We start from the raw sequence: 24,708 nt of genomic DNA, 5'->3' as shown, positions 1-24,708 counted from the left end.
CAAATTCCATACTTTTCAATTCTTGTACCATAAATTTATTTATTTATTTATTGGTTTGATTTATATGCCGCCCTTTTCCGGAGACTCAGGGCGGCTTACAATGCATTAAGCAATAGCCTTCATACTTTGTATATACCTGCTTAGTAGGGTTTTCGGGGGCCCCTAAGCGGTGTTCTTTTTTATACAAAGTCAGCTTATTGCCCCCATAAACCGGGTCCTCATTTTACCTATCTCGAAAGGATGGAAGGCTGAGTCAACCTTGAGCCTGGTGAGATTTGAACTTGCAGTAATTGCAGGCAGCTGGTGTTACTTAACAGTACTTAACAGTGCTTCCAATCCAAATTATCAAAAGCTTTTTGGGCGTCAAGGAAAACCAGTGAGACTGCTCTTTTACCCTTTACCTTTACTCCAACTTTCTTCTTCTTCTCCCCTTCTCTTCCTTCCTGTTTCTCCTCCTATTTCCTTCATTCTTCCTCTCCTTCTCTTTCCTACTTTACCTTCTCTTCCCCCACCACTCTCTTCTTCCCCTCTTCTAGCCTTCTCCTCTACTCCTCTTTCCCCTCCCTTCCTCTTTTTCCTTTTCTTCTTTCTCTTCTCTCTTCTCTCTCTACTCCTTCCCCTCTCTCCTTTTGTTTCCCTTTTCAGTTCAATCTAAAATGGTATTCGAGCAGCCCCAATTTCCTAATTATCTTTATTCTCATTTTAATTTATTCAATTATTATTTTTATTTCATCATTTGCGTACATTTTTATATCTCACTTTTTTCCCTTTTACACCCCCCCTTTTCTCCTTTTACTTGACATCATCTGGGTATCTATTTTTCTAATTCTTTTCTCCCATCTATTCTCTATTTTATCTCTATGTTCTTATTCATTTTTCTTTTCTAACCAGTCATAAAATTTATCCCATCTCTTGAAATACATCAACTCCTCTTTATCTTTTATTCTCAATGTTAATCTATTCATTTCTGCACATTCTAAAATTTTCTTTATAATTTCTCCTTCCAATGGGATTTTATCTGCTTTCCAATTTTGTGCAAATACAATTCTAGCCGCTGTTTTTATATGAATAATCAAATATGTATCTTCTTTACTATAATTCTCTGGTAAAGTTCCCAATAAGAGTATCTCTGGTTTAACTCTATATGTTGCTGCAACATTCCCTCTAACCATATTTGTATTTTCACCCAATATTGTTTTGCTTCTTTACACAACCACCACATGTGATAGTATCCCGGCAACTGGTGACATTTCCAACACTTAGCTGATTTATCTTTAAACATCTTAGCTAATCTTTCTGGTGGCATATGACATCTATAAAACATCTTATACAGGTTTTCTTTATAGGCTGTTTCCATTGTTAATTTATAATTTCTTTCCCAAAGTTGTCTTATCCAATTCTATGGTGTATCCAAAATTCTTTGCCCATGCTATCATTGTTTCTTTTACTTCTTCATCTTCTAGTCTAATATACAATAAATAATTATATAATTTCTTAATAATTTTCTCATCTGTTCCTGTCAATATTTCATCCAGTTCTCATTTCCCCAAGTTAAAGCCATATTGTCTACAATCTGCTTCATATCTTGATTGTATTGGCAGTCTTATGTACCAATCTATCTCAATCCTTTGACTCTCTAGTTCTTGTTTCAGCTCTCCCCGATCTGTCAAAATTTCTTTATATCTAACAATATTCCCCGTGTTCACAATATTTGGGTATGTCACCGCTTCTATTGTAGAAAGCCACATTGGAATATTCAAATAATGTTTTTCTTTCACTCTCCCCCCCACTGATAACAAACCATTTCTTATATATATATATATAAAAGCTGCCCATCGCCCGGTACGTTCTCCCAGGGAGGGCCTGCTCCGGGCGCCGTCAGCTAGACAATGTCGGCTGGTGACCCCCAGGGGTAGAGCTTTCTCTGTGGGTGCGCCCACCCTTTGGAATCAACTTCTCCTGGGGCTCCGGTTGGCTCCTGACCTTCGCACCTTCCGCCGCGAATTAAAAACATGGTTGTTTACATTGCCCAGCCTGGACTGAGAGGGCTTTTAGATTTGGGGTTTTTAATATAAATTATATATTATGTATTTTATATTTTTAACTGGTTGTTTTATTGTGAGCCGCCCTGAGTCCTCGGAGATAGGGCATATAAATTTTATTAAATAAAATAAATAAATAAAATAAATAATGTCTTTGTAAATATCCATGTATCCTTTGTTTCTCGTACCATAAAAAGGCATGCCTCAGTTGTAAATCATGACTCTCCAATGTCAATAGTCTTGTATTCCTTAATAAAATCCATTCTTTAATCCATGTTAAAGCTGCCTCTTGATAATACAGTTCCCAATTCGAAAGGCCAAACCCACCTCTAATTCTTGTATCTTGTAGCATTTTTATGTAAATCCTTGCTCTCTTTCCTTGCCACACATATTTCCACATTATTTTCTTCAACTCTTCAAAATATTTTTTCTCGTGTTTTATTAGTATAGTTTGAAATAAAAATATTTTTGGTAATACATTCATTTTTATTAATGCTATTCTTCCCATTAGTGATAATTGCAAGTTTCTCCATTTCCCCAGGTCTATTTCAATTTGTTTTTTCAGTTTATGATAATTGTCTTCTTTGAGCGTTGCACATCTTGATGTCAGTTAGATGCTCAAATATTTCACTTTCTTCACAATTTGAATGTCCAGTTTCTCCAGCATCTTCTTTTGCTTTTCTCTCATATTTTTTGACTAATATTTTTGTCTTATCTTTATTGATTTTCAGACTTGCTACTTTCCTATATTCTTCTATTTGTACTAATAGTTTTGGCGCTGTCTCTATTGGGTCTTCCATAATAAACACCAAATCATCTGCAAAGGCTTGTAGTTTGTGTTCTTCTTCTTTAATTCTCATTCCTTTTATTTCCTTTTCCTGCCTCACTTTTCTATTTAAAATCTTTAATGTCAATATAAATAATAATGGAGATAAAGGGCATCCTTGTCTTGTTCCTTTTCTAATATGTATTTTCTCTGTCATATCACCATTTTCTCTGTCATATCACCATGGTGCCATCGCTAACTATTGGGGATGAATCTCTGCCCCCCACAGAGAGGGCTCGCAATCTGGGTGTCCTTCTGGATGCGCGGCTGTCTTTAGAAGAGCATATGACGGCCGTGGCCAGGGGGGCCTTTTATCAGGTTCGCCTGATTCACCAGTTGCAGCCCTTTCTGGATCGGGAAGCCCTACGCACGGTCACTCATGCCCTTGTTACTTCCCGGTTGGACTATTGTAATGCTCTCTACATGGGGCTCCCCTTGAAGAGCACTCGGAGGCTCCAACTGGTCCAGAATGCAGCCGCGCGGGTGGTTATGGGCGCAACTCGTTGTGCCCATGTGACACCCCTCCTGCGCGAGCTGCACTGGCTCCCAGTGGTCTTCCGGGTGCGATTCAAGGTGTTAGTTACCACCTTTAAAGCACTCCATGGCATAGGACCCGGGTACCTCCGAGACCGTCTTCTGCCACCAATAGCCTCCCACCGACCAGTCCGTTCCCACAGGGAGGGTCTCCTCGGGGTGCCGTCAACCAAGTTATGTCGACTGGCGACGCCCAGAGGGAGGGCCTTCTCTGTGGGAGCCCCAGCCCTGTGGAACGAACTGCCCCCGGAAATTCGTAAGATCTCCGACCTCCGGGCGTTTCGCTGCGCACTGAAGACCCTGTTGTTCCGCCAGGCAGGACTAACAACACAATAGTTTTTAAATTGGGATATTTAAATTTATTGGGGTTTTAAATCTGAGCCACTTTATTTAATTATTTTAAATTTTATATTGTTGTTTTCTTTGTGTTTTTAAACAGGCTGTACACCGCCCTGAGTCCTTCGGGAGAAGGGCGGTATAGAAATAAAATTATTATTATTATTATTATTATTATTTACCATCATCACCTTTGCCGCTTGGTCTCTATATATAGAAACGGTCACTCTACGTGTTGGCATTCTTCTCCTTGGGAGACGACCGTGAAGACTTGGCCAGAAAAATCTTCTCACAGTTCAGTTTCACTTTCCCCCGGGCCCTCTCCCTCCCATCCAGTTTCTCCCCATGGTTCACAGCAAGCTGGCAGCTGACAACAGAGCTTAAAGCTCCCCTTGGTTTCATGGAAGCTGAACCCTATGACAGTACTTTTGAGCATGTCCAGAAGGCTGTTGTAGGAAGGATGGACACAGAACCAAAATGAAACATCAACTGCCAGAGGGAAGAGGCAAGTGCTGCGAAGTCATTCTGCAGCTGCATGAGTCGCTGGTCCACTGCGCTGTGTAACCCGGCAGAAAACAGGTTATGTTTTCAGGTGGACCTTAAACCCAAGCGCCCATTAAATCTCTTTGGACTGCATGCACCTGGGAAGGCAAGGCTGTCTGGTGGGGGAGGGGTGGCTAATCTTTCCTGCTGTTTCAGTATTCTACCCATCTGATCTTCCGGGCACCCTCTTCCTCCCCTCCCAGGCACCGGAAGCATGCAGAAGTGCTGCCTTCCACTCAACTTCCAAATGTTTTGTCTATTGTAAACTCAGCTTGAGGTTTGGCAGTAATTCACTAGCCTGGTGACTTGTGCATTGTGCCTCACATAACCTCAGCTTGGCTTATGTGCCACAAAGCCATCCCTTTCCATTAAAGGGACTTTGTGAAGGGTCCTGGGTGGGGAAAGAGCCAGTAAGGGAGGGTGGGGGCCATCTTCTCAGCAACTCTGCCCTTGCCAGTCAGGAAGGGTGGGGTTGGAGGGGCAGCAGTAGCAGGAAGTGAGCAGTCAGCTGCTCCTTGCGGGCTGGAAAGGAAGAGTGAGGTGGCGTCAGAACAGCTGCTTGTCCATTTTTGTCCTCTCGCTGCTGGGTGAAGTCCCTCTGCTTCAGGTAAAGTCAGGACACCAGGCTCTCAGGGTCCTCCTTCCCCCCAGCGAGGGCTTGGCTCCCATTTGGGCTGCGCTCTGCTGCCTGGATTGAGGCCTGAATTGGCTTGGGGAACAGTGGGGCAGGGGGAGCCTCAGTCCGGCACACCCACCCCCTAATCTCCCCTACCCCTTTTCCTCTTTTACCCATCTTTTGGCATGGCTGAGCAAGAGAGGGGCATCTGTGCCTTAAGCAGATAGGCACATGGCCTGGCCTCTGCTGCCTCTGGGATTGGCCATCCTGGGGTGGATAAGGCAACGTCAAATGCCCCCACCTGGGCTGCCCGAGAGCTTGCAAGATGGAGTTGGGAAGGGGAGGAAGAATGCCTCTGGGGTGGGAATGGCTGAAGGCATCCCTGTGCAGAGGACTCTCTTGGCCCCACTGGCTCCCCCATCAGCTTTGCTCAGGGGTGGCAGCTTTGGGTCAGGTCCACTTGGGCAAATTGCGGTGAGAGACCTGGCTGTAGTGACAAAAGAACCCAAACAGTGGGAAAACTTAAATGTAAAATTTATGAGAAAAACTACCAACATAACTAAATGCCTTGGAAAGGAAGGACATTATAATTCCTGATAGCAGGGGGTGGGGGAGGTCACACTTTATGGCTGGGCTGGGTGCTGCAAAAAGGCCCCGCCTTCTGGGCCTCCAGGAACTTCTGAGGCCAGTAAGTAACTGAATAGTTGCAACAGGGTGGGCCCAGTGGGACACTTACTCCAACTAGTAGCTGGCTTCGACGCCCTTTTCATTAAAGAAAGTGCCTCATAAACTTTATGAGAGCGAAGGACAATCTGATTAATTACCTGGGGGTCTAGTCAGGGGTGAAATCTAAAATTTGTTACTACTGGTTCTGTGGGTGTGGCTTGGGGGGGGAATGTGACTGAGTGGGCGTGGCCAACTTTTTTTTTTTAAACTTTTACTTTTAAAAGCATTTTTTCTACAACCTTAAGAGGTTGCAGAAAAAAATGCAAAATTATGATCCCAGCTGAGCCGTGCGATCAGAGGCTTTTTTTTTAACTTTTAAAAGCATTTTTTTTGGCCAAAGAGATTGTAGAAAAAATGCTTTTAAAAAACCACCAGCCTCTTGATGATCGCGTGGCTCAGCTGGGCATGGTGGTGGTGGAGGGGGGCAGGGATTTTTGCTACCAGTTCTCTGAACCACCCGCCGCCATTGCTACCGGATCGGGTGATCTGGCCCAAACCGGGAGCATTTCACCCCTGGGTCCAGCGGGAGCTTTAGAACAGGCAACTCCCCTGCCCCCTCCCCCCCCCATGACAGTGCAGAACCATCCAAAGCCAGTCCCTGAGCTCAGCTTCCTACTTTCCAAGCACTACTCCATTTTGCCTTGGTTGTCTCATCCAGGTTGGTAGTTTGGGAGCCTAGCCTGCAGCCCACCCATCAGCTGAGAGGCAAGTGAGGGAAGAGAGGGCCAGGCCTTTCCACCCAGCAATTCATTGCTTCACACACACACAGCCTTACAAGAGGGAGGAGCCCAACTTTACCCCCCTTGAAGGTTCTGGGCCCTCCTCCCCCCCCCTCAATTGTAATTGCTTAGGGTAGGCCACACCTGGGTCAGGAGGCCAGAGACAGCTGGTACTTAAGATGATGTGGGGTGGGCGTGGAAGGCGCCTTCAGTTCTCCCCTCGGCTTCACCAGCAGCTGCCATGGCTGAAGAATCCCAGCCTGAGAGGCCTCTCCTAAGAGCCACCGAAGAGCCTTCCTCCTCCGTGCACTCCCTCCTGATGGGTAGGCTGCTCTTTCTCTCCATGCCTTGATTTTGCTGGTACTCCCCCATCTCTAGAGTGCCTAATCTATTCCTCCTCCTCCTCCTCCTCCTCCAGTTCTAGGAAAAGTTCTCTTTGCTGCGTTGCCTGTGGCAGGAATCGCCATTGGTGAGTGAAACCCTCACCCTGTCCCTGCCTTCCCACAGCCCCTTTGGCTGGCCTGTTGCCCTGTTCCAGTGGTGCTGAGTCCTTTGCTGGGCCCACTCTGAACTGGTCAGCTCCTGCAGGGGCTGGATAACCTGCTGCCTACAATTTGTGAAGCTATCAGTCCTAGTCTGCTGAGAAAACTGGCTGGTGCAACCCAAACTCTGGCTTACAAAGCACCACTGGCTTGTGCCTGGATGTGCTCCGTGAACCAGGCCCACAAGTTGTGGTGCTCAGAAGGGTCTGCTGGGCTGTCCTTCCCAGGCATGGCCCTCAGGCATTTGCCTTGGCTGGGAGTCCCTTCATCCCCTCCCTCTTTGGCCTGGAGCTCTTGGCCGGGCATAGAAGCAGCTTTGCAGGCTGTCCTTTTGCTGTTGGGCTGTGGAAATGGGTTAACTCTGAATTGGCCAATGGGGACTGTGCTGGGCTGGGCTGCTTTTTCTCCTCCTTCCACCTATACCTGCACATTGCATGTCTTCCTGGGTTGGGGCAGAGATACCCGTTGGAGCCAGGCCAGCTTGGAGTCTATATCTGGGAGGTGACTAAGGCTCCCAAGCTGTCTCTCAAATTTCAGGAAAGGGTCTTTTTTCATCTTCTGCTTCTGGGCTCCTCTTGACATAAGGAAGTACTGATGGCCGAGGCCAGTAGGAGGGATCTGCATTCTGGGGTATGTCATATTGAAGGAAGGTCTGAGAATCTAAGATGCTAATCTGTTGCTCCTCCATCCCCAGGAGCAGTCTATCTTGGTCAGTGTCCCCGGCAGCCTCTCCTTCCCATTTACTTGCTCATCCTGAGTGCTGTTACACTCCTGCTCCTGTTCCTTAGCTGTGTTCCCTGCGGGGATGGCACCAACCGACCAAGCACACTACTCAACTGCTTGCGGGGAGCGGGGTTCCTCTTCCTCTGCGCCTGGTTCATTGCAGGTAGGGGGAGAGGCTCCTGGAGGTGCTAGCTGGGGGTCCTAGCCCTTCCATGGTGGGGCACAGAATTGGCAGAGCTGCCTGGCTGTGATGGCCGGAGAGCTTTTTCTAGAGGTCTTGGCAGTTTGCTGCACTGAAGGCTGCTAACTGGGTTCGGGCCTCCCCTGCCCACAGCAATAGCACCCTAGGAACAGCCGTTTGCCTCCCTCCCAGCCGTTCCTGAGCCCCAGACTAAGCAGCGGCCGGACTTTAGAGGCAGTGGACATGGGGCATCGGGGCAGGAGCCCGTAGCCCTTCCTGACCATGTTCCTCGCTTTCCCCCCAACAGGTAATGTGTGGGTCTATTCTATCTACCCCCCAGACTACGAGGACTTTGGCCAGCCTGACTTTTGCCACCGGACTCTCTTCCTCTTTGCCTTTGGGGTCACCACCGCCATCCACGCGGCCTTGGCCCTGGCCCTGCTGCTGGCTCTCAGCATCCTCGTCGGCATCCTCATCTTGAACGCCGTGGTGTCCGGCCGCAGGCGGGGCTGCAGTGGGGGTCTGTAGCAGCCGAGGGCGGCCTTTGTTCTTAGCAGGGATTTTTGTTAATAAACCTCGATGTTGCTAAACTGCCGCCTCCTCTATCCGCACCTGGGCCGGAGGGGCCTCGGGGGTGGGGGGCGGGGTGTCTCGGGACAAGGCCGAACTCCACCGGCTTGCCTGGCTCGGCAGGACCGATCCTCTCTCTGGCCGACGGAGCTCTTCGCTGAGCCTGGCTGGGTGGGTGGGGGGAGCTCCCCAGGGATTCGCAGCTCCCCTGCACCCCCAACGGAGAAGGCTCCATCGAGCCGCCGCTCAAGCTCCCTCGGGACATTAACAGCCTCCGCAATCCGAACGACCAGGCCGAGGCACGAGCAGCGCCCCCGTCAGGCGTTGGCCGGCAGGGCGCGGAAGCCGAAGGGGACCGGAAGGAGGATAAGGTGGGGCCGCCCCGCCCGCTCCCGTCGGCGTCGCGGGAATAGGCGGAGTTATCCGTGGAAAGCACCGCCCGCCCGATCTCGCGCGAATCCCGAGCTGAAGCCTCTTCGGCCAGACCTCTTTCACCGGAAGCGGGCGCCCGTGTGGCCCCTTCCGTTTCCGCAGGGGTCAGTGGGCGGCGTCGCGGCTCCGTTTCCGCCTGCCTCTCTTGTCGGCTCCGGCCGGGCATGGTGAGCTTCGGAGGGGGGGGGAGGGGGAGTGGGAGGGGGAGGGGCGGCCCGGCTGACCGAACGCTGCTTTCCCGGCAGGCGGCGGCGGCGGCGGCTGCAGCGGCGGCCCTCACACAGGGCCTGGAGCGCATCCCGGACCAGACCGGCTACCTGGTCATCTGCGACGGCGCCGTCCTGGCGGTGAGGAGCTGCCGGGGGCCGGGGTGGGGCCGGGGCCGGGGCCGGGGCCGGCGGGCGCTGACCTCCCTCTCCCCGCAGTCGGCCGGCGACCTGGAGAATGACGAGCGCACGGCGGGCGCGATGGCGGAGCTGGTGAGCACGGCCTGCGCCTTCCGGCTGCCGCGCGGCCCGGAGCTGCCCTTCCGCCGCGTCTCGGGTGAGCGTCCCGGAGGGGAGGCGGGGGGACGGGCGGGGGCGTCGTGGCTTCCACTGACCGGCGCCGTTCTCCCTCTTCCTCCCCCCGCAGTGGTCTTTGGGGAACACTCCCTGCTGGCGACCGTCTCCGGCCAGAAGCTCTTCGTGGTGAAGCGGCTCAACAGCGTCCCGGAGCCCGTGGTCGTCTGAGCGGCGGGGAGGAGTGCGCCGTCTGCTGCTTCGCCCCCTCCCTCCCACCCACCCACCCGTGAAGCCTGAGGCGGAGCGGGACCCCCCTCTTCCCCCCCCCTCAACAAAAGCCGGAAGGAGACCTTCCCCTCACCTGCCGCCTCTCCTTCGGGCGGTTCCCTCCTGGGCCACCTCTGCCGTTTCTGCCCCTGCTTGGGCCGTGGTTCCCATCCTCCACAAATGCCTGGCATTTGGTCGAAAGATGCCAAAGCATTTCCCTGCCTGATCATCCCGGGGAGATGCTGCTTTGGTGGGAGTTGGCCTGTGGAGAAGCATCCACCGAGCTTTTTATATGCCGTTCGCTGTTCCGAGGGGGAGCAAAGCAAACCAGTTTCCACATTGTATGCTTGCTAGCTGCTTTCGGCTGCCTGAAACCAGCGAAAGATCTAGGCGACCGGTGGAGATCCAGCAGTGATTGTTAAATCCGACCACGCCTTGAGATCGGGTGAATTCATTGGAAGTAGAGGAAGAAAGAGGGATGGTGCCAGAGGACAAACCAAGAGATCCATTAAGCGTGTTATTTGCCGGCCAGCCAGTGCAGTTTATTTGTAAGCACATACATACAGAGTTGGAGTTGCTTCTGAATGAATAAAAAATATAAATAACAAAAATTAAATAAAGTGCAACGGAAAGTGATCTTGGCCTGGGAGGATGAGGTAGGGAGAGGGCTAGAGACTGGTCCTCTCCCATTTAGGAATGCAGCAGATACTGGGAGAGATACTGGGAGCCTTCCAAGTCACATCCCATGGCCTAATCCAGGGCGAAAAAGAAAAATCGATTTGGGGAATGTCCAGTTGTTAAAAGTACCTTCTACCTGCAGGGGCTGGAGTCACTTTGCCTTTTAATGGTGACACCTACTGCTGTCCGTACCTTGCTTGGGGAGAGGGGGCGATGTAGCTGCTCCTTCCTCTTGGCTTTCAGACAAGTTCCCCCCCTCCAGAGTGAAAACACTCCTTGCTGCTGCTCAGCTGAAGGAGCATGAAGAGAGTGGGTGGGTGAGGGGGGCAGCAGTCCCTGGAAGGCTGAACTGTGGCACAGCCAGGAAATGCTACCAGCCAGGGGTGTGACTGGAGTCCTGTTAGGAGATAAGGGGTTGAATGGACGAGGAGGGAGGGGTGTCATCCTGTGAAATTCAGGTGTCTGGAGCAGATGCGAGATTGGGTGGTGCATACTGTGGGTTGGTTCTGAGGGTTGGCTGAAGGCAGCCAGTGCTGCCCTTTCTGGGGACCCCTCCTCTGTCATGTGACAGGCGCTAGCACCAGTACCTTGCACTCTCGTTTGGCAATTTTGTCAAGGGAAAGAGCAGCCTTTTCCGGGGGTAAATAAAGAGGGCGACCCACCGGGGAGCCTACAGGGGGAGTTATGGCCCGGCGCTCCATGACGCTTCCTGACCTATTAGAAGGGAAGGAGGGGGAGAGAGGTTAGCAGGGTTTTCCCTGAGAGTCCATCCCTTTTCCTCCCAGCTGATGTCTGCGGGGCCTAGGGTTGGGTCTCTCCAGCCACTGCCTTCCCACCCTTCCAATTAGCTTCCTCTACAGCACCCACCTCAGGAGGTGTCCCCGTGCCGGCTGCTGGTGTGAGAAGCTCTGGGAGCGCCCGAGGCTGGCCTGATGACGCCCCACCAGCTCCCGCACTGCTGGGCTCCCAGGGCTGCTTTTGCGGGAGACCGGCCGGGCCTCTGGAGGTGGGTTGGACACGCTGGCTGTGAACTGGAGTTTCAGCTTCATGTGCTGGGACAGCTGCAGTGGGGCGGGGAGGAGAAGAGAGGATAGTCCTCTTGGTTGGTCTGCAATGGTTCTTCTATGCAATGTTGAAATTGGGTGTAACCGAGATAGATCATCCACAATTGGCAAAAGGACCCTGGTTTGTTGAGCCAACTAATCCATGCTTGTCTTGTGCAGCATGGCAGGACATTTACCTCAAACAAGCCAGCACGCAGAGCCTGGAACGTGACACAGAACGTGCGGGCGCTGCCCTTGCGAGAGAATCCCAGGTTATTGAGAGGGGTGTGGCACACAATGGAGTCTTGAGGGTCTGGTGTGGCACAACATTCGTCGCAGACATTCGGCTTCTTCCCTTAGGGACCGGGGTGAGGGTAGCAGAGCAAGAGTGGTTAAGAGGGGCCCGAAGGCCCAGAATGCTCCCAAACCCAACCAGTGGGGAGGAGGCTGCAAATTGGCCAAGCGTAGAAGAGCTCCTGCTCATCCCGTCTGCCTGAAGAGGAGTCAGCCATCCCATCCTCCCAGTAACCCTCCTCTACCCCCTGCTCACCTGCAGCAGCACTTTCTGGCGTCCACACCAGGCGCACTGCCAGAAAGTCCTGCAAATTATTGATGAGTGTGTACGTAACTACAAAGCGGCGATGCAAGACAACTGGCGACTCACATTCTGCAGTCATCACAAACCTGGGACGGGCAAGGCGGATGCTGGGCAGCCTAGGAGGGAAAGCGAGAGAACAACGCGTGGCAGGCCCTCTGTGCTAAAGCCCTAGAGCTGTTGGCTTGCCACCTTCCTTTGGTATCGGGGTGGGAGGAGCACTCTGTCCTCCAGCTTTTTTTCCCCTGAGGTAAGTGAGATGGGCGGCAAATCACACCCGGAACTTTGGCTGCCAAGGAAGACGAGAACCAACAACCCTCTGTGCCCCTTCGGGATCAACCCTCTCTCCACCTCTAAACAACATATCTCCCCACCCCCCCAGAAGAGGACAATGTCTACATACAGGAATGCACTAAAAACAGTGGCTTATATACTTCTAAACTAGGCTTTGAATCTTCTCCGGGAAGATTCTTCACCCTGAAAAGCTAGAATACTTCATGGTGATGACTTACCCTGGGCCTCAATAGCCTGGAAATACAAGGTGGGTGATGGAGTACAGAATACAAGGAGATAACTGATGAAAATAATCCAAGGGTTTGGAGAATTCTCAAGATAACAAAATGATATTCAAAAAGCAAAAATAAAAATAACAAGATACTTTATGCAAGAAAATTTCCTGTAGAAGGTAGAAGGAATCTGGTTGCCAGATAATACAGTCAGAGACGTATCTGACTTTGTATCTGACAAGCAACAATCAAGAAATGTAGCAAAAGAATTATATTAAACTATAGGAAGTGAAAAAACTTAAAGCGGTCTTGGATAGGATTAGAATAAAATTAGAATAGAATAGAGCTGGAAGGGACCTTGGAGGTCTTCTAGTCCAGCCCCCTGCTCAAGCAGGAGAACCTATACTATTTCAGTTAAGTGACTGTCTCTAGTCTCTTCTTAAAAGCCTCCAGTGATGGAGCACCCATGATTTCTGAAGGAAGGCTCCACTCATTGAACTGTGACTATTAAGGTTAATGTGTTACCCAAATGACAACAAGGCTGATCCCAGGGGAAAAAATATTGAAAGAATGGTAATAAATGTTAGTAAATATTATATAGAGTAGGAAAAAAAACCCACAGTAAAATTTAGAGTTCTGTAAGATACAAAAGAGAGGCCTAGTCTTGTTCTTCCAAACTTTGTATTACAGGGCGAGCTGTCTGTCACAGCTAACAGAATAAATAAAATAGCTGAACAGTGAATATTGGAAGGAGTCAACCAAGCTAAGGGGCTTCGCAGGTATTTCTGATACAGGGACATGAAGGTGGGCAAAAATGGAAAAGAACATAAGATAGAACAAGAATGTTAGAATGGAACCTGAAGTCTAATAATTTTGCTGCTAGCCTCTCCTTTTCATATTGCAGTCATGAACTATAGTGGGAAAAATGCAACTACTTATGCAGCTATTTGGATCCCATGAATGAACTAGACACAGAGAGAACTTGATGACCCGTGCGCTCCCACAGAGAGGGCCTCCTCGGGGTGCCATCAGCCAAACAGTGGAGGCTGGTGACCCCAGGGGAAGGGTCTTCTCTGTGGGGGCACCTACCCTCTGGAATCAGCTGCCCCCAGAGATAAGGAGAATCCAAGACCTCAGTGCCTTCCGTCGTGCCCTTAAAACCTATTTTTTCAAGCAAGCCGGGCTGGCTTAAGAAGAAATTTTTAAATGTTTTAATTGGTAGTGAGTTTTAATTGGGCCAAATTTGTATATCTTTTAAGTGTTTTTTAATATTTGTACTGCATGTTTTTTAATTCTGGCTGTACACCGCCCTGAGTCCTCAGGGAGAAGGGCGGTATAGAAATTCAATAATAAATAATAAATAAATGAAGGCCAGACCGTGTCAACGTTTGTACTTACAAATCGTTGGAAGAATAAAAACTGACTCCAAAACAAGGATGGGCTTCTAAGAAAAATGGCAGAATTTGAAATACTCCTATAGAATCAGGGCTACCTACTAAGGCATATTATAGAAACTCAAGATATGATACGTTCTCTCTCTATACACACACACATATGGATGTATGGTATATATAAACTCTTGAGAGCAAGCTTGGCATCTTCCAACCCTTACATTACGCTTATGCTGACAGCTGCATGACACTGAAACCTCAGCCTTCAACACAGCAGCTCCCAGCCCAGTTTTCCTGCTGGCTGTTCCATTAGAAGGGCTGCTTGCAAGGCAAGGGTTCTGCAGTGGTGAACATCAGGCTGCCCAGAGCCGCCTATAGATGAGACGTTTGGGAGAAAGTTAGTGCTGTGGACACACAGCCTATCTGGATTTTAGCAAAACATTCGATACGGTTCCGCATAATGAACTCCTAAATCGGTTATGCAGGCCAGGGCTTAACTACTGGGTGGTTCAATGGATGATAGGAAGCTGGCTCAGGGACAGATCCCAGGGTGTGGTGGTGAACAGGCCACTCTCTGAACAGAGACCTGCCACAAGCAGCGGATCACAAGGCCTGTTCTGTTCAACATGTTTGTAAGTGATATAACAGAAGGATTGCTGGGTAAGCTTCGTCTTTCTGCTGATGACATAAAGGTGTGTAGTGGAGTTGATGTTCCTGGGGGTATTCGTAACATGGAAAACCAATTGGCATTGCTGGAAAATTGGTAAAAAATGTGGGGAAAGATGCAGTTCAGTGTTTCTGAAAGTAAGACCACCCACTCAGGGGGAGGGGAGAATCCTCTGGCAGGGTACAGTATTGGGTGTACAGTGTTAGACAGAACAACAGAAGGAAAGAATTTAGGGGTGCTTATAGCAGATGGCTGCAGAATGAGTAAACGATGAGTAAATGGTGTGGCCAGGCAGCTTTGAAGGCAAACAAAATTCTGGGATGCCACACTAGAGGAATCTCCAGCAGGAAAAAAGAGGCCCTAATCCCATTATATAGGACTTTGGGGCTGTTTTGCCTTTCCGAGCCAGGCAGGACATCCCTGCTAGACTGCCAAGATGCCTTCCTCATCTTCTGTGCCAGCCAGACTCCCCTCCTGGGCACTCTAGGGCTGGCTGTGTCATTTCCGGCTGGAAAGACGAGCTTCTCACCTGTAGTGCGTGTAGATGCTGCTCGTGAATGGGAGTTTGGGGGTCGACCACTGCAGCACCGCAATGAGAGGAACCTCCAGGCCCTGCAAGTGCCAGGGGAGAATGAGTGGCTGCCCCCCTGCGTCCCTCTCCCACTCTGTGCTGCAGGTGCCCAGACAACGAGGGCCGGGGGGGGGGATCTCACCTCTTTGGTGCTATCAGGGGGCTGCTCTGGTGCCTGCAGTTGGAAAAGGAAATTTTGCTCCTCCAGTGCCCGGAGGGAGCAGGGCCAAGCAGAGGTGGCCGAGGGCACCTGGCAAAAGGAGGCCATGGAGACTTCACCAGATTGGTGGCTGTGGGGAGGGGGAACAGAAGCAGTGTAAGAAAAACCTGCAACCCAGCCCCCTCCTCCCACACATGTGCACGCACACACCTGCTTTCCTGGCACACACATCAATTCTAGGCATCAGGGGAATGGAGCACTGCTTCTGCCCACAGCCCACCCCGGCTGGGAAAAGAGAAGGTTTCCATGCCAGGTTTTGCCATGCAAGAAGCTCCCTTCTGAGCTCATGGGCATGCAGATGGCACCCCTTAAGGTCCCCTTGATGCCTGGCCTCTGCCTTCCCTGAAGCAGCTTTTCCTTCTGCCTCTTCGGGGCAGCCCAAGGGTGCCCTACAGGAAGGAAACTTTGAAGGGCTCTAACAGCCAGCCATAACTTTTTGGCCGCCCTCCCTCCCTCTCCCCACGGAGCAAGAAGTATATTTATTTATTCCACCTTTATTATTTTTAGAAATAAGGTAGCAAACATATCCAACAACCCTGTAAGGGGGGCTGGGCTAAGAGAAGGGGACTGATCCAAAGTCTCTCAGCTGCCTTTCATACCTGTGGCGGCTCCAAAACTGCCTCCAGGCTTCTCACCTGGGGATTTAAACACTAGACAAACTGGCTGTAGCTAAGGCCTTGCTGTGGCTCATCCAAATACCAGCCCTGGAAATGCAGCTCAGAAAATGGTTGGATTTGGGCTGTTCCAAAGCAAACAGCATGTTTTGAAGAGTAGGGAATGTTAGTTAAATGCTCCCTCAGTCAGACACACACACACACACACACACACACACACACTGGCCCTCTTACCAGATATCATCAACTAGCAAGACGGATCCGTCTGGCATCATGGGAAGGTAACTGGCATTCAAGTTGGGCAGGATCCGCAAGTCCCACACCGAGAGCTCATCCTGGGAGGCAGCATTCAGAACTGGGAAGGGAGGGGGGCCAAAGCGGGGCAGGGGGAGAGCGCATATGGGTCTTGCCTGCAGAAGAGACGGACCTCCCCCGGGCAGGTGCAGTGGGGGACCCTCCCCTCCCTGCCGAGCAACCCACCTTTGAGCACCGTCAAGTGCTTCCCGGACACGCTGAGTTGCTGGCACTTCAGCTCCGGGGGCGGCAGCACAGTCAGCATGGTGCTCACTGTAAACCAAGGGCAGAGATGGAGGCATCAGCTCCGCACTGCCGCGGTGGGAACGCGGAAGGCCGCCCGCCGTTCAGGCTCACCTTGCGCCTTGAAGGCGCCCTGCTCTTCGCGGAAGATCTGGGAAGGGGCCCGATCCTGCAGGATGCTGAGGTAGCCGCGCTCCCGGACCTCGCCTCTCTCTTGGTCGCGTCTCCAGACGGTCGCCACGATCTGCGGAAGAACGGGCATCACCCCTGGACAACCCCGCCTGGAGGGCGCTGGCCGGGGCAGGGCAGGGGGCTTACTTTGGCTTTGACGGTACTGGGCGGCAGCCTGTCCAGAGAAATCGTCAGCGGAAAGATGACTTCGTCGGTGGACACGATGGGCTCCTCGGGGGGGACCTGCAGGAGGGAGGCGAGGGTCAGAACGGTCCTTGGGGCGCAGCGAGCCCCGCCGCCGCCCCGGTCCCGGTCTTACGGCCACAGCCATTGTTCCCGGGGCGCCGTGGCCGTGGGTCAGGAGCGCCCGGCACTCCCGGAAGACGCTTCCATTGGCGGCCGCCTCTCCGGCTCCAGCCGCGCCCTCCTCCGCCGCTTCACCAAGGAGGGCCTCGTCTCCAGCGCCGCCGCCGCCGCCGCCGCCGCCAGCTGGGCTGACGCTGGCCAGGGCCGAGAGCGAGCCTGCCAGTTCCCCCCAGGGCGGCCGGGGGGCGCCGCCGGCACCCGAGCGGCACCGCAGGACCAGCAGGAAGCGGACGGTCTCGCCCAGATAGAGGTGGTTCCTCCGGGGCAAGGCCCGGTACCGGCCTGGCTCTCCCAGAAGCACCTCGCGGCCCGGGAAAGGCACAGCCGGGAAATACATGAAGTAGTCGCACTGGGACTCCATGCCGGCGGGCGGCGGGCGAGTTCCCAGCCGGCCGGCGAGAGGCTGCTGCTGCACTGGCGGAGCGCGCGGCGGCGGGGCGGGGGCGGCACGGCATGGGCGGCTGGGGTCCCCCTGGTCGGGCTCCAGCCGGGCAGGTACTGAGGGCGAGGAGAGGCGCGCGGCCGGCGGATTCGGCCCGGGGTCTCCGGGAGAGCAAGGCGGGCAAGGAGGCGGAGGGAGGCGGCCGCAGCGCGGCGGGCGGGGCCAGGAAGCACTCGGCGTCTCCCTGCTGACTGCCCGCCCCTTCCTCGCCAGCTGCGCGGTGCGGGGAGCCTTCCCGCAGCCTCCTCAGACCGGCTCCTTCCCGGGCGGAGCGGTTCGGAGGACTTCCTTTGCCCTGGAGCCCTTTGGCGTTGGCGACGGACAGCTGGGAGGGAGTAGCGGAGGCCCAAGGCCGACTTGGCGCGCATCCCTTCCTGGGCCGAGGATTTGGGTACAGTGGTTATGCTGTTCTTACAGTTTTTGCGTTAATAAATAAATAAATAAATGTAGTTTCCACATATTAAATAATCAACTAGAATCGAATACGGCGGACCTTAAAAGGTTGTGATGCCGTTTGAATTTCCAATATTTCTGCCCAGCACAGCTTCCTTGCACAGTTCCTGCTGCCTAGCCTTAAGCCCGGAATTACAATGGTGGTCATTAAGCATGTCATCACATGACCATGCCCGGTTTTGCAAACTTTTAAAGCGCTGTGATGGTTAAGCAAAATCCGTTACACCCAAAGAACGTTTTTTTTGCCAAAAGCTGAAAGTAAACACTGGAAATGGACAAAAATTGCCAAAAATCGCGATCTTTGGACTGCGGGATGCTGCAAACGGCGGTAAAAGTGGGCTGCCTGCCAAGCGCCCAAAGTGCCATAGGGAACTCCGGAAACAACTCGCAGGAATCCCTTTGCGGATCTGCCCTAATGTTAACCGGGGACTACTAACAGAGTTGCTGAGTTTGAGGTTTACTTTCTCAATGACTCTAGAAGATTCTGCACATTCTGGATGGGACAAGCAACGCTGTCCGTTTTCTTGCCTGATAACTTTTCAGATATATTTAAATCATGTTATGGTAGCTCCCCCCTCTCCCCTGCCTCTTCAGCTGCTCTGGGGGTAGGATGCACTTTTGAAGTTAATCCCCCCCCCTTTCTCTCTCTCACACACACACCAAGCTACTAGGGCTAGGAAGTGCCACCTGAAAGTTGATTTTTTTCTTCTCTATTGTTCTCACCAACATCACTGCCCAGATTCAGAGTAAATTGTTCAAGTTGTGAGATAAGTCCTGCAGATAAGAGGAGGAGCTGGTCCATGCATTTCCTTCCTCGGGAAGAAGGTGGGTGGAGGGGTGGCAGTGAGAAAGCACCACCCAGCCCTGATCTGAAGTGGTGCCATGCAGATGGACAAGAGGAAGGTCAGGCTGAAAGTGACTGGTCCTGCCAGCAATGGGTCACTTCTCTGGCCATTGGCCTTTCTCAAAAGCAGAAATGTCCCCTTCTGGAGACCAGAATCTTGGTTTCTAAGGATAAAAGGTGCCTTAGGAAGACAAAACAAGTAAGGCCCAGACTACAACAATCAATTAATGTTTTAATTTTTTATACTGATATTCTCCTTTTTGAAAGTGAGCACAGTAATTGTACAATGGGAAAAAAAATCTAAACAGTATCACTGCCCAAAATGCTGGAAAGAGCTATTGTAATTTGAGAGTTCCACAGTGTGAATACTGATTGAACCAGAGGTGCCGGCCTAGCTTTTGGGTTGACTTGGCTACTGGGGCTAATAAAGAACAAAGGTGCAAATCTGAACTACTGTATAGCAACAGAAGTGATGAGCCTGAGGTTCTTGATCTCTCAGGTGACCTGAAGACGGTCCAGGTCAGGCCTGCCTCCCAAGACCGAGACCGAGATGGCACTGTTCTTCTGTAGTTTCTCCAGCTGGAGAGTTGGGCGCACTCTTCTCCGCAAGAATTAGGCATGCCTAACTCAATGGTGCTCAGACCGTTTAGCATGCCATGGTGTAGTCCTGCAGTCTGCTGTGGATGATGGGTGAGAGTTGGGAGCCTGGAGGTGGGAGCTCCTAGGTTTCACAGCAGCAACCAGATTCTGCCGGGAACACCCATGGCTTGCTTCCCAGGATTATGTGGGATGACAGCTATTTCTCCACCCCGCCCTTTTGCATAGTTCAACCTTGGTTTTAAGGGGCAACAAAATCCAGTTTTTATTTTCACTGAGTGGCAGCCAGACTACGGAGCTTATGCAAGGGACAGCTGGGCCACAAGGCCTCCTGGGAGTAGGCAGGAGGAGTAGGAGGCCATGCACCTTTTCTTGAGGCTCTTTTGTTTAGGCTAAAAAGAGAAACAGACCTGAGGTGGATAGACCAAAACCTGTTTAATCCCTACACCCCTAACCAACCCTGATGCCCAGCAGGATTAAGCCCATAAGAAGGTCATCCTATCGTCGGTTTCTGGCCTGCTGGCCTGGCTGAGCTAAAGCTGGGTTTAGGCAAAGCTAAAGAAGCTATTGGAATGGCCTTTCTCCGGAAGCCTTTTATTTCTTGCAATTTTTTATTCTGTATGTGAAACTCTCCATAAATTAAGCCCTTCTAATTGAGTCACAAACTCTGAATGATTAATTGTTGAAACAATTATTGTTTCCTCACCTTCCTTCCCATTCTGGGTTGGTTCTGTATCTTGCTGGCTTTCTCGTCAACTTCAGTGCAGCTTCATTCTCTCCCAGTGTTTGCCAGCAGTGCCTCCACAGGTCCTTGAGTTTCTGCCCCAGCTCCAACCCTGGGCTCAGGATCCCCAAATATGGCCCTGCTGCCTGGGTCCTTGAGCTGTCTGCATGGCCACCGGAGCCTCTCTGCCTGAGAAGTCTCCGGTACAGCCTCCTTTCCCCAAGCAGAGAAGGATGTGCAGAGAAGAACCAGGAAGCCCCGTGGCCGCTTCAGCTTCCCTGGCCTTCTGGGTATGAGCCCCACTGCCTCTGGGGCAAGACAGTGGCAGGGGAGAGAGGCACTCCACAGCCAGACAGCAGGAGCACTTTGGTGGGCCAAAGGGTGGAGTGAGAGCCTAACCTCTTCCCCCCAAGAATGCTGGTCTACCAGGCTTTGGAAGATGCCTTGTTAGGGTGGGAGGGGGAAAAATACTAGCGAAGGGCCAGATATTAGCCAAAGGGGAGGGGGTCATGCTCTTCCTGGCTCAGTCATAAGAAATTCCAATTACGGAAGCTCCTCTCACATGAAGCTGCTGGGTGTGCTAGATGCCAGGGAGGGTGCGTGGCCCTGTTTGTCTCCGAGTCGTAAGCAATCCCAAGCTGTTTAAAAGAACTGATAGCCTTTTGCCTCTCAAAACACGGGAACCTCTTCATTTCTCTGGCATTGCATATCCCTGCAGCTCTCCAAGGGCCCCTCTGTCCATTGCATCCTGCATGGATGGGAGTGTCCCACAGAGCGCCGGGCGGGGGGGCACTTCAGTCGGATGGCTTCTGCCCAGAGCTATTGTGAGCGCCTTCCCCTCCCTGTCTGAGGTTGCCTCTCTTGTAGGGGTGGGGAAACTGCTTGGCATCAAGGAGGTCCTTGTACTGCAGTTCAGGAGTGACCATCTGCTGACACACGACCTGCAGGCCGGATGCCAGGCTGGGTTGTAGGGCATAACCCAGGATTGGCACCTGCCCAAACTGGAAGGGACGGATATGCTCATCAGCAATGTGGCCCGGCTCCAGCGGTCCCCCGCCCTGTAAACAGCGCTGCGTAAACTCTGCCCGCTGCTTTCGGAGAATGGCCACTTCCCCAGCCATGCGGGCAGTGCCAAAGTGTTTCACACGTGCCCAGAAAGTGCGATTGAAGTGAGTGTAGAGATGCCAATCCAGGTGATTCCAAGCACGGAGCTGAGCTGCATCGGTGCGCCCCAGCTGGTGAACCGCCTCTGGATTGCGCAGGTTGTGCTGGAAAGCCACCACATCCTTAAAGCTCCAGCAGAGGGCATCACGCAACAGGACCAGTGACTCATCCATGTATTCTGTTAGCAGCACAAGGTGGAAAATACGATCCAGTCCCAGCAGGGCAGCGTGGATTGTGGCTAAGCCGGGGTTTGCTGGTGGATCAAGGCCAAAGTCAAACCAGAGCAGGTTGCGAGCATAGTGGCTGCCACGCTCACCAGGCCGGTAGAAGTTCTGTGGAGAAGCCAGGAACTCCGGCAGTGAGCGAGCCCGGCGGAAGGCAGGGACCACACCCCGGTAATAGGAGAAAGCCGATTCAGCCAAGGAAGCTGGATCCCGCACTATGGAGAAATAGAAACTGTCTATGGGCATCACCTTCTGGACCTGGAGGGGAACATGCAGAGGTTAGTGCTAATGCCAACCACAGGTGATGCCTACGGAAAAGATGGGCTCCTGCCTGACTCCTTGGTGGAAGTTGGAGCCCAGGCCATCAGCTAACAAAGAAACAAGATTGTTGGGGGCAAAATGCTGACTCTGTAAAACTGCTTAGAGAGGGCTGTAAAGCACTGTGAAGCGGTATATAAGTCTAAGACTAAGTGCTATTGCTATTGCTAAACAGTGTGCACAGCCCTCTTCCTCCAGGTCGCACCCTCTCCTGGCACCCATCACCTTCCTAGGCAGCCCTTCTCGCCTGCCAAATCCCACTCTGGAGGAGCCTCAGCTAGCAGCATCTTGAGAGATGTGACGCCTTACAACCCCAGCCAGAAGTGGGGCTCCCTCTTGGCTGCTGCAACAGCTCGGAAAGGCCCCTTGGAGGAAGAGCCTTCTGTGTGTGCCCCTCCTCCCACCCCCAGCCCTCCTTCCCACATCCCTCCTGAATCCAGCCTGGCTGCTTTGAACTCCTCCCACACACCTCAAGCAAGTTGAAGCGCATGTGATGGCAAAGGATGTCGAATGGCGGCCCCTCGGGGTGCCACCCTTTTACACGCCGTGCCTGGAAAAGCTTGGGATAGTTGAACTGGTAGCCGGTCGGCAGGGCGAATCGTAATGATCTCGTGTCCCCAAAGCGGTGCAGGATGTTGACAAGGGTGCTGCTGGCGGTCTTGTGGGTCTTCAGGAAGACCAGGTGTTGCCGTGGCTGGCAGGAGAGGAGGGGGCTGACGGGCTCTTCATCCCCCACCCCCGCAGGTTCTGCTGAGGGGACCGGAGCAGGCAGGGGAGGGAGCAGCAGAGCCGAGGACACCCTGCTGGGAGAGTTTGGAAAAGGATGAGCCAGCTGACAAAGGCACCGGCTCCTTTCTGAAACAGAACCTGGTGCCTTCCTGGACAAGCCTTTCTAGCTGTCTCGGCCACAGGGTGAAGGGGGTTGGCCGGCACCTTCCCTGGGGAGGTTCTCCCTTACCCTTCTGGCCTTGGGATTCCTTGCTGCCTGGCTAGCTTCTGCCAGGTCATTTTCCATCTACTCTACCTAGCAAGCTCTGTGCACCCAGCCTCTGCCCTACTGAACTGAAGGGAGGGGGCAGGCATTACCTCTTCGGAAGGGAGATGCCCAGGAGCTGAACCGTGAAGCCAATCATCGTGCAGACGGCCAGCGCAACCCAGAGCAAGGGCAGCCGACAGCAGCCGCAGCAGCACCGCTGCCACCTGGGAAGGCTCCTCATCATTCACCTGGGGGGGGGGCAGAGAGTTAACAGTGGTGGGAGAGACCCTGTGCTTGGCAGACCCGGTCCCTGGGAGCCCTACCAAGGCCTTGCATGTGCCGTCCCTCCTTCACTTCCAAGTGTTTGCACCTGGAGCCAGTCCATTGGCTCACCTGCAGGGGAGGAAGTTCCATGGCTGCCTTTTGGACCTGTCCCCATCTTGCAGGGGTCACCTGAGCAGAAGTCAGGTGCTGGGAGAAAGCAATCAACCAGTTCAGATCCTCCTGGCCTGGCCTGGCCTGACCTGCTGATCCCCTGGCTGGAACTCCCCACCCCCGCCGCACAGCTCAAGCCAAGCCAGCCAAGGTCTGAATCACGAGGTGACCTGAGGAAAGATGCCCCTGCGGTCACTCCCAGATTCTGGGGGAGGGGGAGGAGGCATAACCCCTAAGAGGTCCTTGGGGGAGTACTCCCCCCTCCCTGCAGCAAAACCAAACTGCCGACTGGATAGTAGGTTCCCTTGCAGTCTCAAGGCCCTCTGTGTCCATTCCCCCCCCTCCTCCCTTATTCATGCCCAGCACAAAAGCAGGTGGAACAGAATGGCAAGACTCATGCCTTGGGTGGGGGTCTCACTGGACAGGTTGCCTAACAGGGCCCTCTGTGAGCACACCATCCATGCAGCCCTGGTGTTGGGAAAGCTGGGTTCCTTGCTTTCTTTCTCAAGGAGCAGGATGGGACATGAGGCAGGAGGGCATTGCCTTCCCAGGACAATTGGAATGCATCGCCTTCAGGAGTGCGGCTGCCCTGCACTCTCAGCAATTAGGGAGCTACATTTTCTGGCACAAGCGCTGAAGAATAAGCGAGCCAGCACTACCGTGAAGAAAGAATCAAGGCTGCAGCCACCAGCTTTCTAACCCAGCCCCGAGTGGGACTCGTTGGGAAGCCAGAGCTTTCCCGTAACCAAACCCAGAGCCTCCAGAGCACGTGCAGAGCGTCTCTCTGGAGTAGCCTCAGCCAGCCCATCTCCGCACACCTTGTACAAGGTCTTCGCGGCAGGTTGTCCTGCCGACTCCGGAGGCCCCCAATGCACGTCCGACCTCAAGCCGCTCGGAATGGGGGGGGGTGTCTCCGTCTCAGCCCCTCCGCCGGCAGATCCTTCGGCGTCTCCAAACTTTTCCCAGTCTGCCTCACCGAGAAAGAGTCGGAGGTCTAAGTCGGATCCCTGCCCTTCCCACAGCTGCCCAGTTCACCCATTCGGGGAAGAGCGAGGGGACGGCTGAGATCAGCGCCACGGCGCCAACCGACGATGGTAATCCGGAGCGGGGGGGGGGCGTTTCCGCCGCTGGCTCTCCTCGACCCCCTTCTCTCCTCCTTTCTTCTGGCGTTCTCCCTCCGCCCCTTTTCTGTCTCAAACTTTTCTGGTCACTCGCGCTTTCTGCCCGCCCCCGCGGCTTTCCGTGGGCCTCCCGCTCCCCAATCACATTGGCCCCGCCCAGCGTGCTTCTCTTTGTCCCCCGCTCCGTAACACCCCCCTCGCCCCCCACCCCCGGCCTAAAGTACAGGCGGAAGGACGGGCGAAGCCGAAGCTTGCCGCTAACAGCTTCCATCCATCCATCCGTCTGTTCGTCCGCCTGGCTCGGCTCGGCTTTTGGACTCGAAACGCGCCAGTCCCTTCAGGCGCGTTCGCAATTCCCCCCTGCTCAGCCGCCTTTCCCCGAAGCTGCGGCCTGCTCAGTCTCCTGCCCCCTATAAGCCTCCTGTGAGCCCTCCGTGCGGTGGAATAAAGCCGGCATTTTGCTCCACGCGTGGAACCCGTTCTTATCACCG

At 53.0% G+C, this 24,708-nt stretch overlaps 4 protein-coding genes across 7 annotated transcripts; 2 read left to right on the top strand and 2 right to left on the bottom strand.

The window, feature by feature from the left end:
- The first annotated feature begins 4,803 nt into the window (after positions 1-4,803).
- On the top strand, positions 4,804-8,378 carry TMEM272 (transmembrane protein 272). Of its 2 annotated transcripts, none has more exons than XM_034430798.2 (5): positions 4,804-4,888; positions 6,579-6,665; positions 6,761-6,811; positions 7,579-7,770; positions 8,096-8,378. In XM_034430798.2, exons 2-5 carry the CDS (start codon positions 6,584-6,586, stop codon positions 8,314-8,316), a joined length of 546 nt encoding a protein of 181 aa, XP_034286689.1. In that variant the 5' UTR covers positions 4,804-4,888; positions 6,579-6,583; the 3' UTR covers positions 8,317-8,378. The 2 variants fall into 2 exon arrangements, with proteins under 2 accessions (XP_034286689.1, XP_034286690.1); XM_034430799.3 differs by having other exon boundaries at positions 4,806-4,888; positions 6,576-6,665.
- Positions 8,379-8,887: 509 nt separating this feature from the next.
- Positions 8,888-10,180, top strand: LAMTOR4 (late endosomal/lysosomal adaptor, MAPK and MTOR activator 4). Its single transcript, XM_034430800.3, has 4 exons — positions 8,888-8,957; positions 9,036-9,137; positions 9,216-9,333; positions 9,424-10,180. The coding sequence occupies exons 1-4, from the start codon at positions 8,955-8,957 to the stop codon at positions 9,519-9,521; spliced, it is 321 nt and encodes a 106-aa protein (XP_034286691.1). The 5' UTR covers positions 8,888-8,954; the 3' UTR covers positions 9,522-10,180.
- Positions 10,078-17,625, bottom strand: TRAPPC14 (trafficking protein particle complex subunit 14). 2 transcript variants are annotated; one of them, XM_034430793.3, is made up of 11 exons: positions 16,873-17,625; positions 16,701-16,796; positions 16,497-16,626; positions 16,326-16,412; positions 16,080-16,200; positions 15,154-15,301; positions 14,970-15,052; positions 11,832-11,995; positions 11,479-11,636; positions 11,106-11,299; positions 10,078-10,952 (listed from the first exon to the last, which is right to left on the bottom strand). In XM_034430793.3, the coding sequence occupies exons 1-11, from the start codon at positions 17,278-17,280 to the stop codon at positions 10,799-10,801; spliced, it is 1,743 nt and encodes a 580-aa protein (XP_034286684.1). In that variant the 5' UTR covers positions 17,281-17,625; the 3' UTR covers positions 10,078-10,798. The 2 variants fall into 2 exon arrangements, with proteins under 2 accessions (XP_034286684.1, XP_034286685.1); XM_034430794.3 differs by having other exon boundaries at positions 10,078-10,310; positions 16,873-17,477.
- Positions 17,626-18,870: 1,245 nt separating this feature from the next.
- GAL3ST4 (galactose-3-O-sulfotransferase 4) lies at positions 18,871-24,395 on the bottom strand. 2 transcript variants are annotated; one of them, XM_034430790.2, is made up of 4 exons: positions 23,915-24,395; positions 22,772-22,909; positions 22,155-22,485; positions 18,871-21,625 (listed from the first exon to the last, which is right to left on the bottom strand). In XM_034430790.2, the coding sequence occupies exons 2-4, from the start codon at positions 22,903-22,905 to the stop codon at positions 20,774-20,776; spliced, it is 1,317 nt and encodes a 438-aa protein (XP_034286681.1). In that variant the 5' UTR covers positions 22,906-22,909; positions 23,915-24,395; the 3' UTR covers positions 18,871-20,773. The 2 variants fall into 2 exon arrangements, with proteins under 2 accessions (XP_034286681.1, XP_034286680.1); XM_034430789.2 differs by having other exon boundaries at positions 22,155-22,488; positions 23,915-24,380.
- Between the last annotated feature and the right edge of the window lie 313 nt (positions 24,396-24,708).

Source organism: Pantherophis guttatus, chromosome 4, assembly GCF_059756535.1.
Source record: "Pantherophis guttatus breed Tessera chromosome 4, ASM5975653v1, whole genome shotgun sequence".
Lineage (NCBI taxonomy): Eukaryota > Metazoa > Chordata > Lepidosauria > Squamata > Colubridae > Pantherophis > Pantherophis guttatus.
This window is presented reverse-complemented; position numbering and strand designations above follow the sequence as displayed.

Bases quoted from the DNA above. Each gene is read 5' to 3' on its own strand.
- TMEM272 (XM_034430798.2), top strand. From the start codon at position 6,584: ATGGCTGAAGAATCCCAGCCTGAGAGGCCTCTCCTAAGAGCCACCGAA. The intron at 6,666-6,760 runs GTAGGCTGCTCT...CTCCTCCTCCAG, and splicing joins CGTGCACTCCCTCCTGATGG to TTCTAGGAAAAGTTCTCTTT. The intron at 6,812-7,578 runs GTGAGTGAAACC...CTCCATCCCCAG, and splicing joins TGTGGCAGGAATCGCCATTG to GAGCAGTCTATCTTGGTCAG.
- LAMTOR4 (XM_034430800.3), top strand. The intron at 9,138-9,215 runs GTGAGGAGCTGC...CTCTCCCCGCAG, and splicing joins GCGACGGCGCCGTCCTGGCG to TCGGCCGGCGACCTGGAGAA. The intron at 9,334-9,423 runs GTGAGCGTCCCG...CTCCCCCCGCAG, and splicing joins GCCCTTCCGCCGCGTCTCGG to TGGTCTTTGGGGAACACTCC.
- TRAPPC14 (XM_034430793.3), bottom strand. From the start codon at position 17,280: ATGGAGTCCCAGTGCGACTACTTCATGTATTTCCCGGCTGTGCCTTTC. The intron at 16,797-16,872 runs GTAAGACCGGGA...TCCCTCCTGCAG, and splicing joins CGGGAACAATGGCTGTGGCC to GTCCCCCCCGAGGAGCCCAT. The intron at 15,302-16,079 runs GTAAGAGGGCCA...CCCTCCCCACAG, and splicing joins TTGCTAGTTGATGATATCTG to CCACCAATCTGGTGAAGTCT.
- GAL3ST4 (XM_034430789.2), bottom strand. From the start codon at position 22,905: ATGATGAGGAGCCTTCCCAGGTGGCAGCGGTGCTGCTGCGGCTGCTGT. The intron at 22,489-22,771 runs GTAATGCCTGCC...AAACTCTCCCAG, and splicing joins GGCATCTCCCTTCCGAAGAG to CAGGGTGTCCTCGGCTCTGC. The intron at 21,626-22,154 runs GTGTGTGGGAGG...GTTCCCCTCCAG, and splicing joins TGCGCTTCAACTTGCTTGAG to GTCCAGAAGGTGATGCCCAT.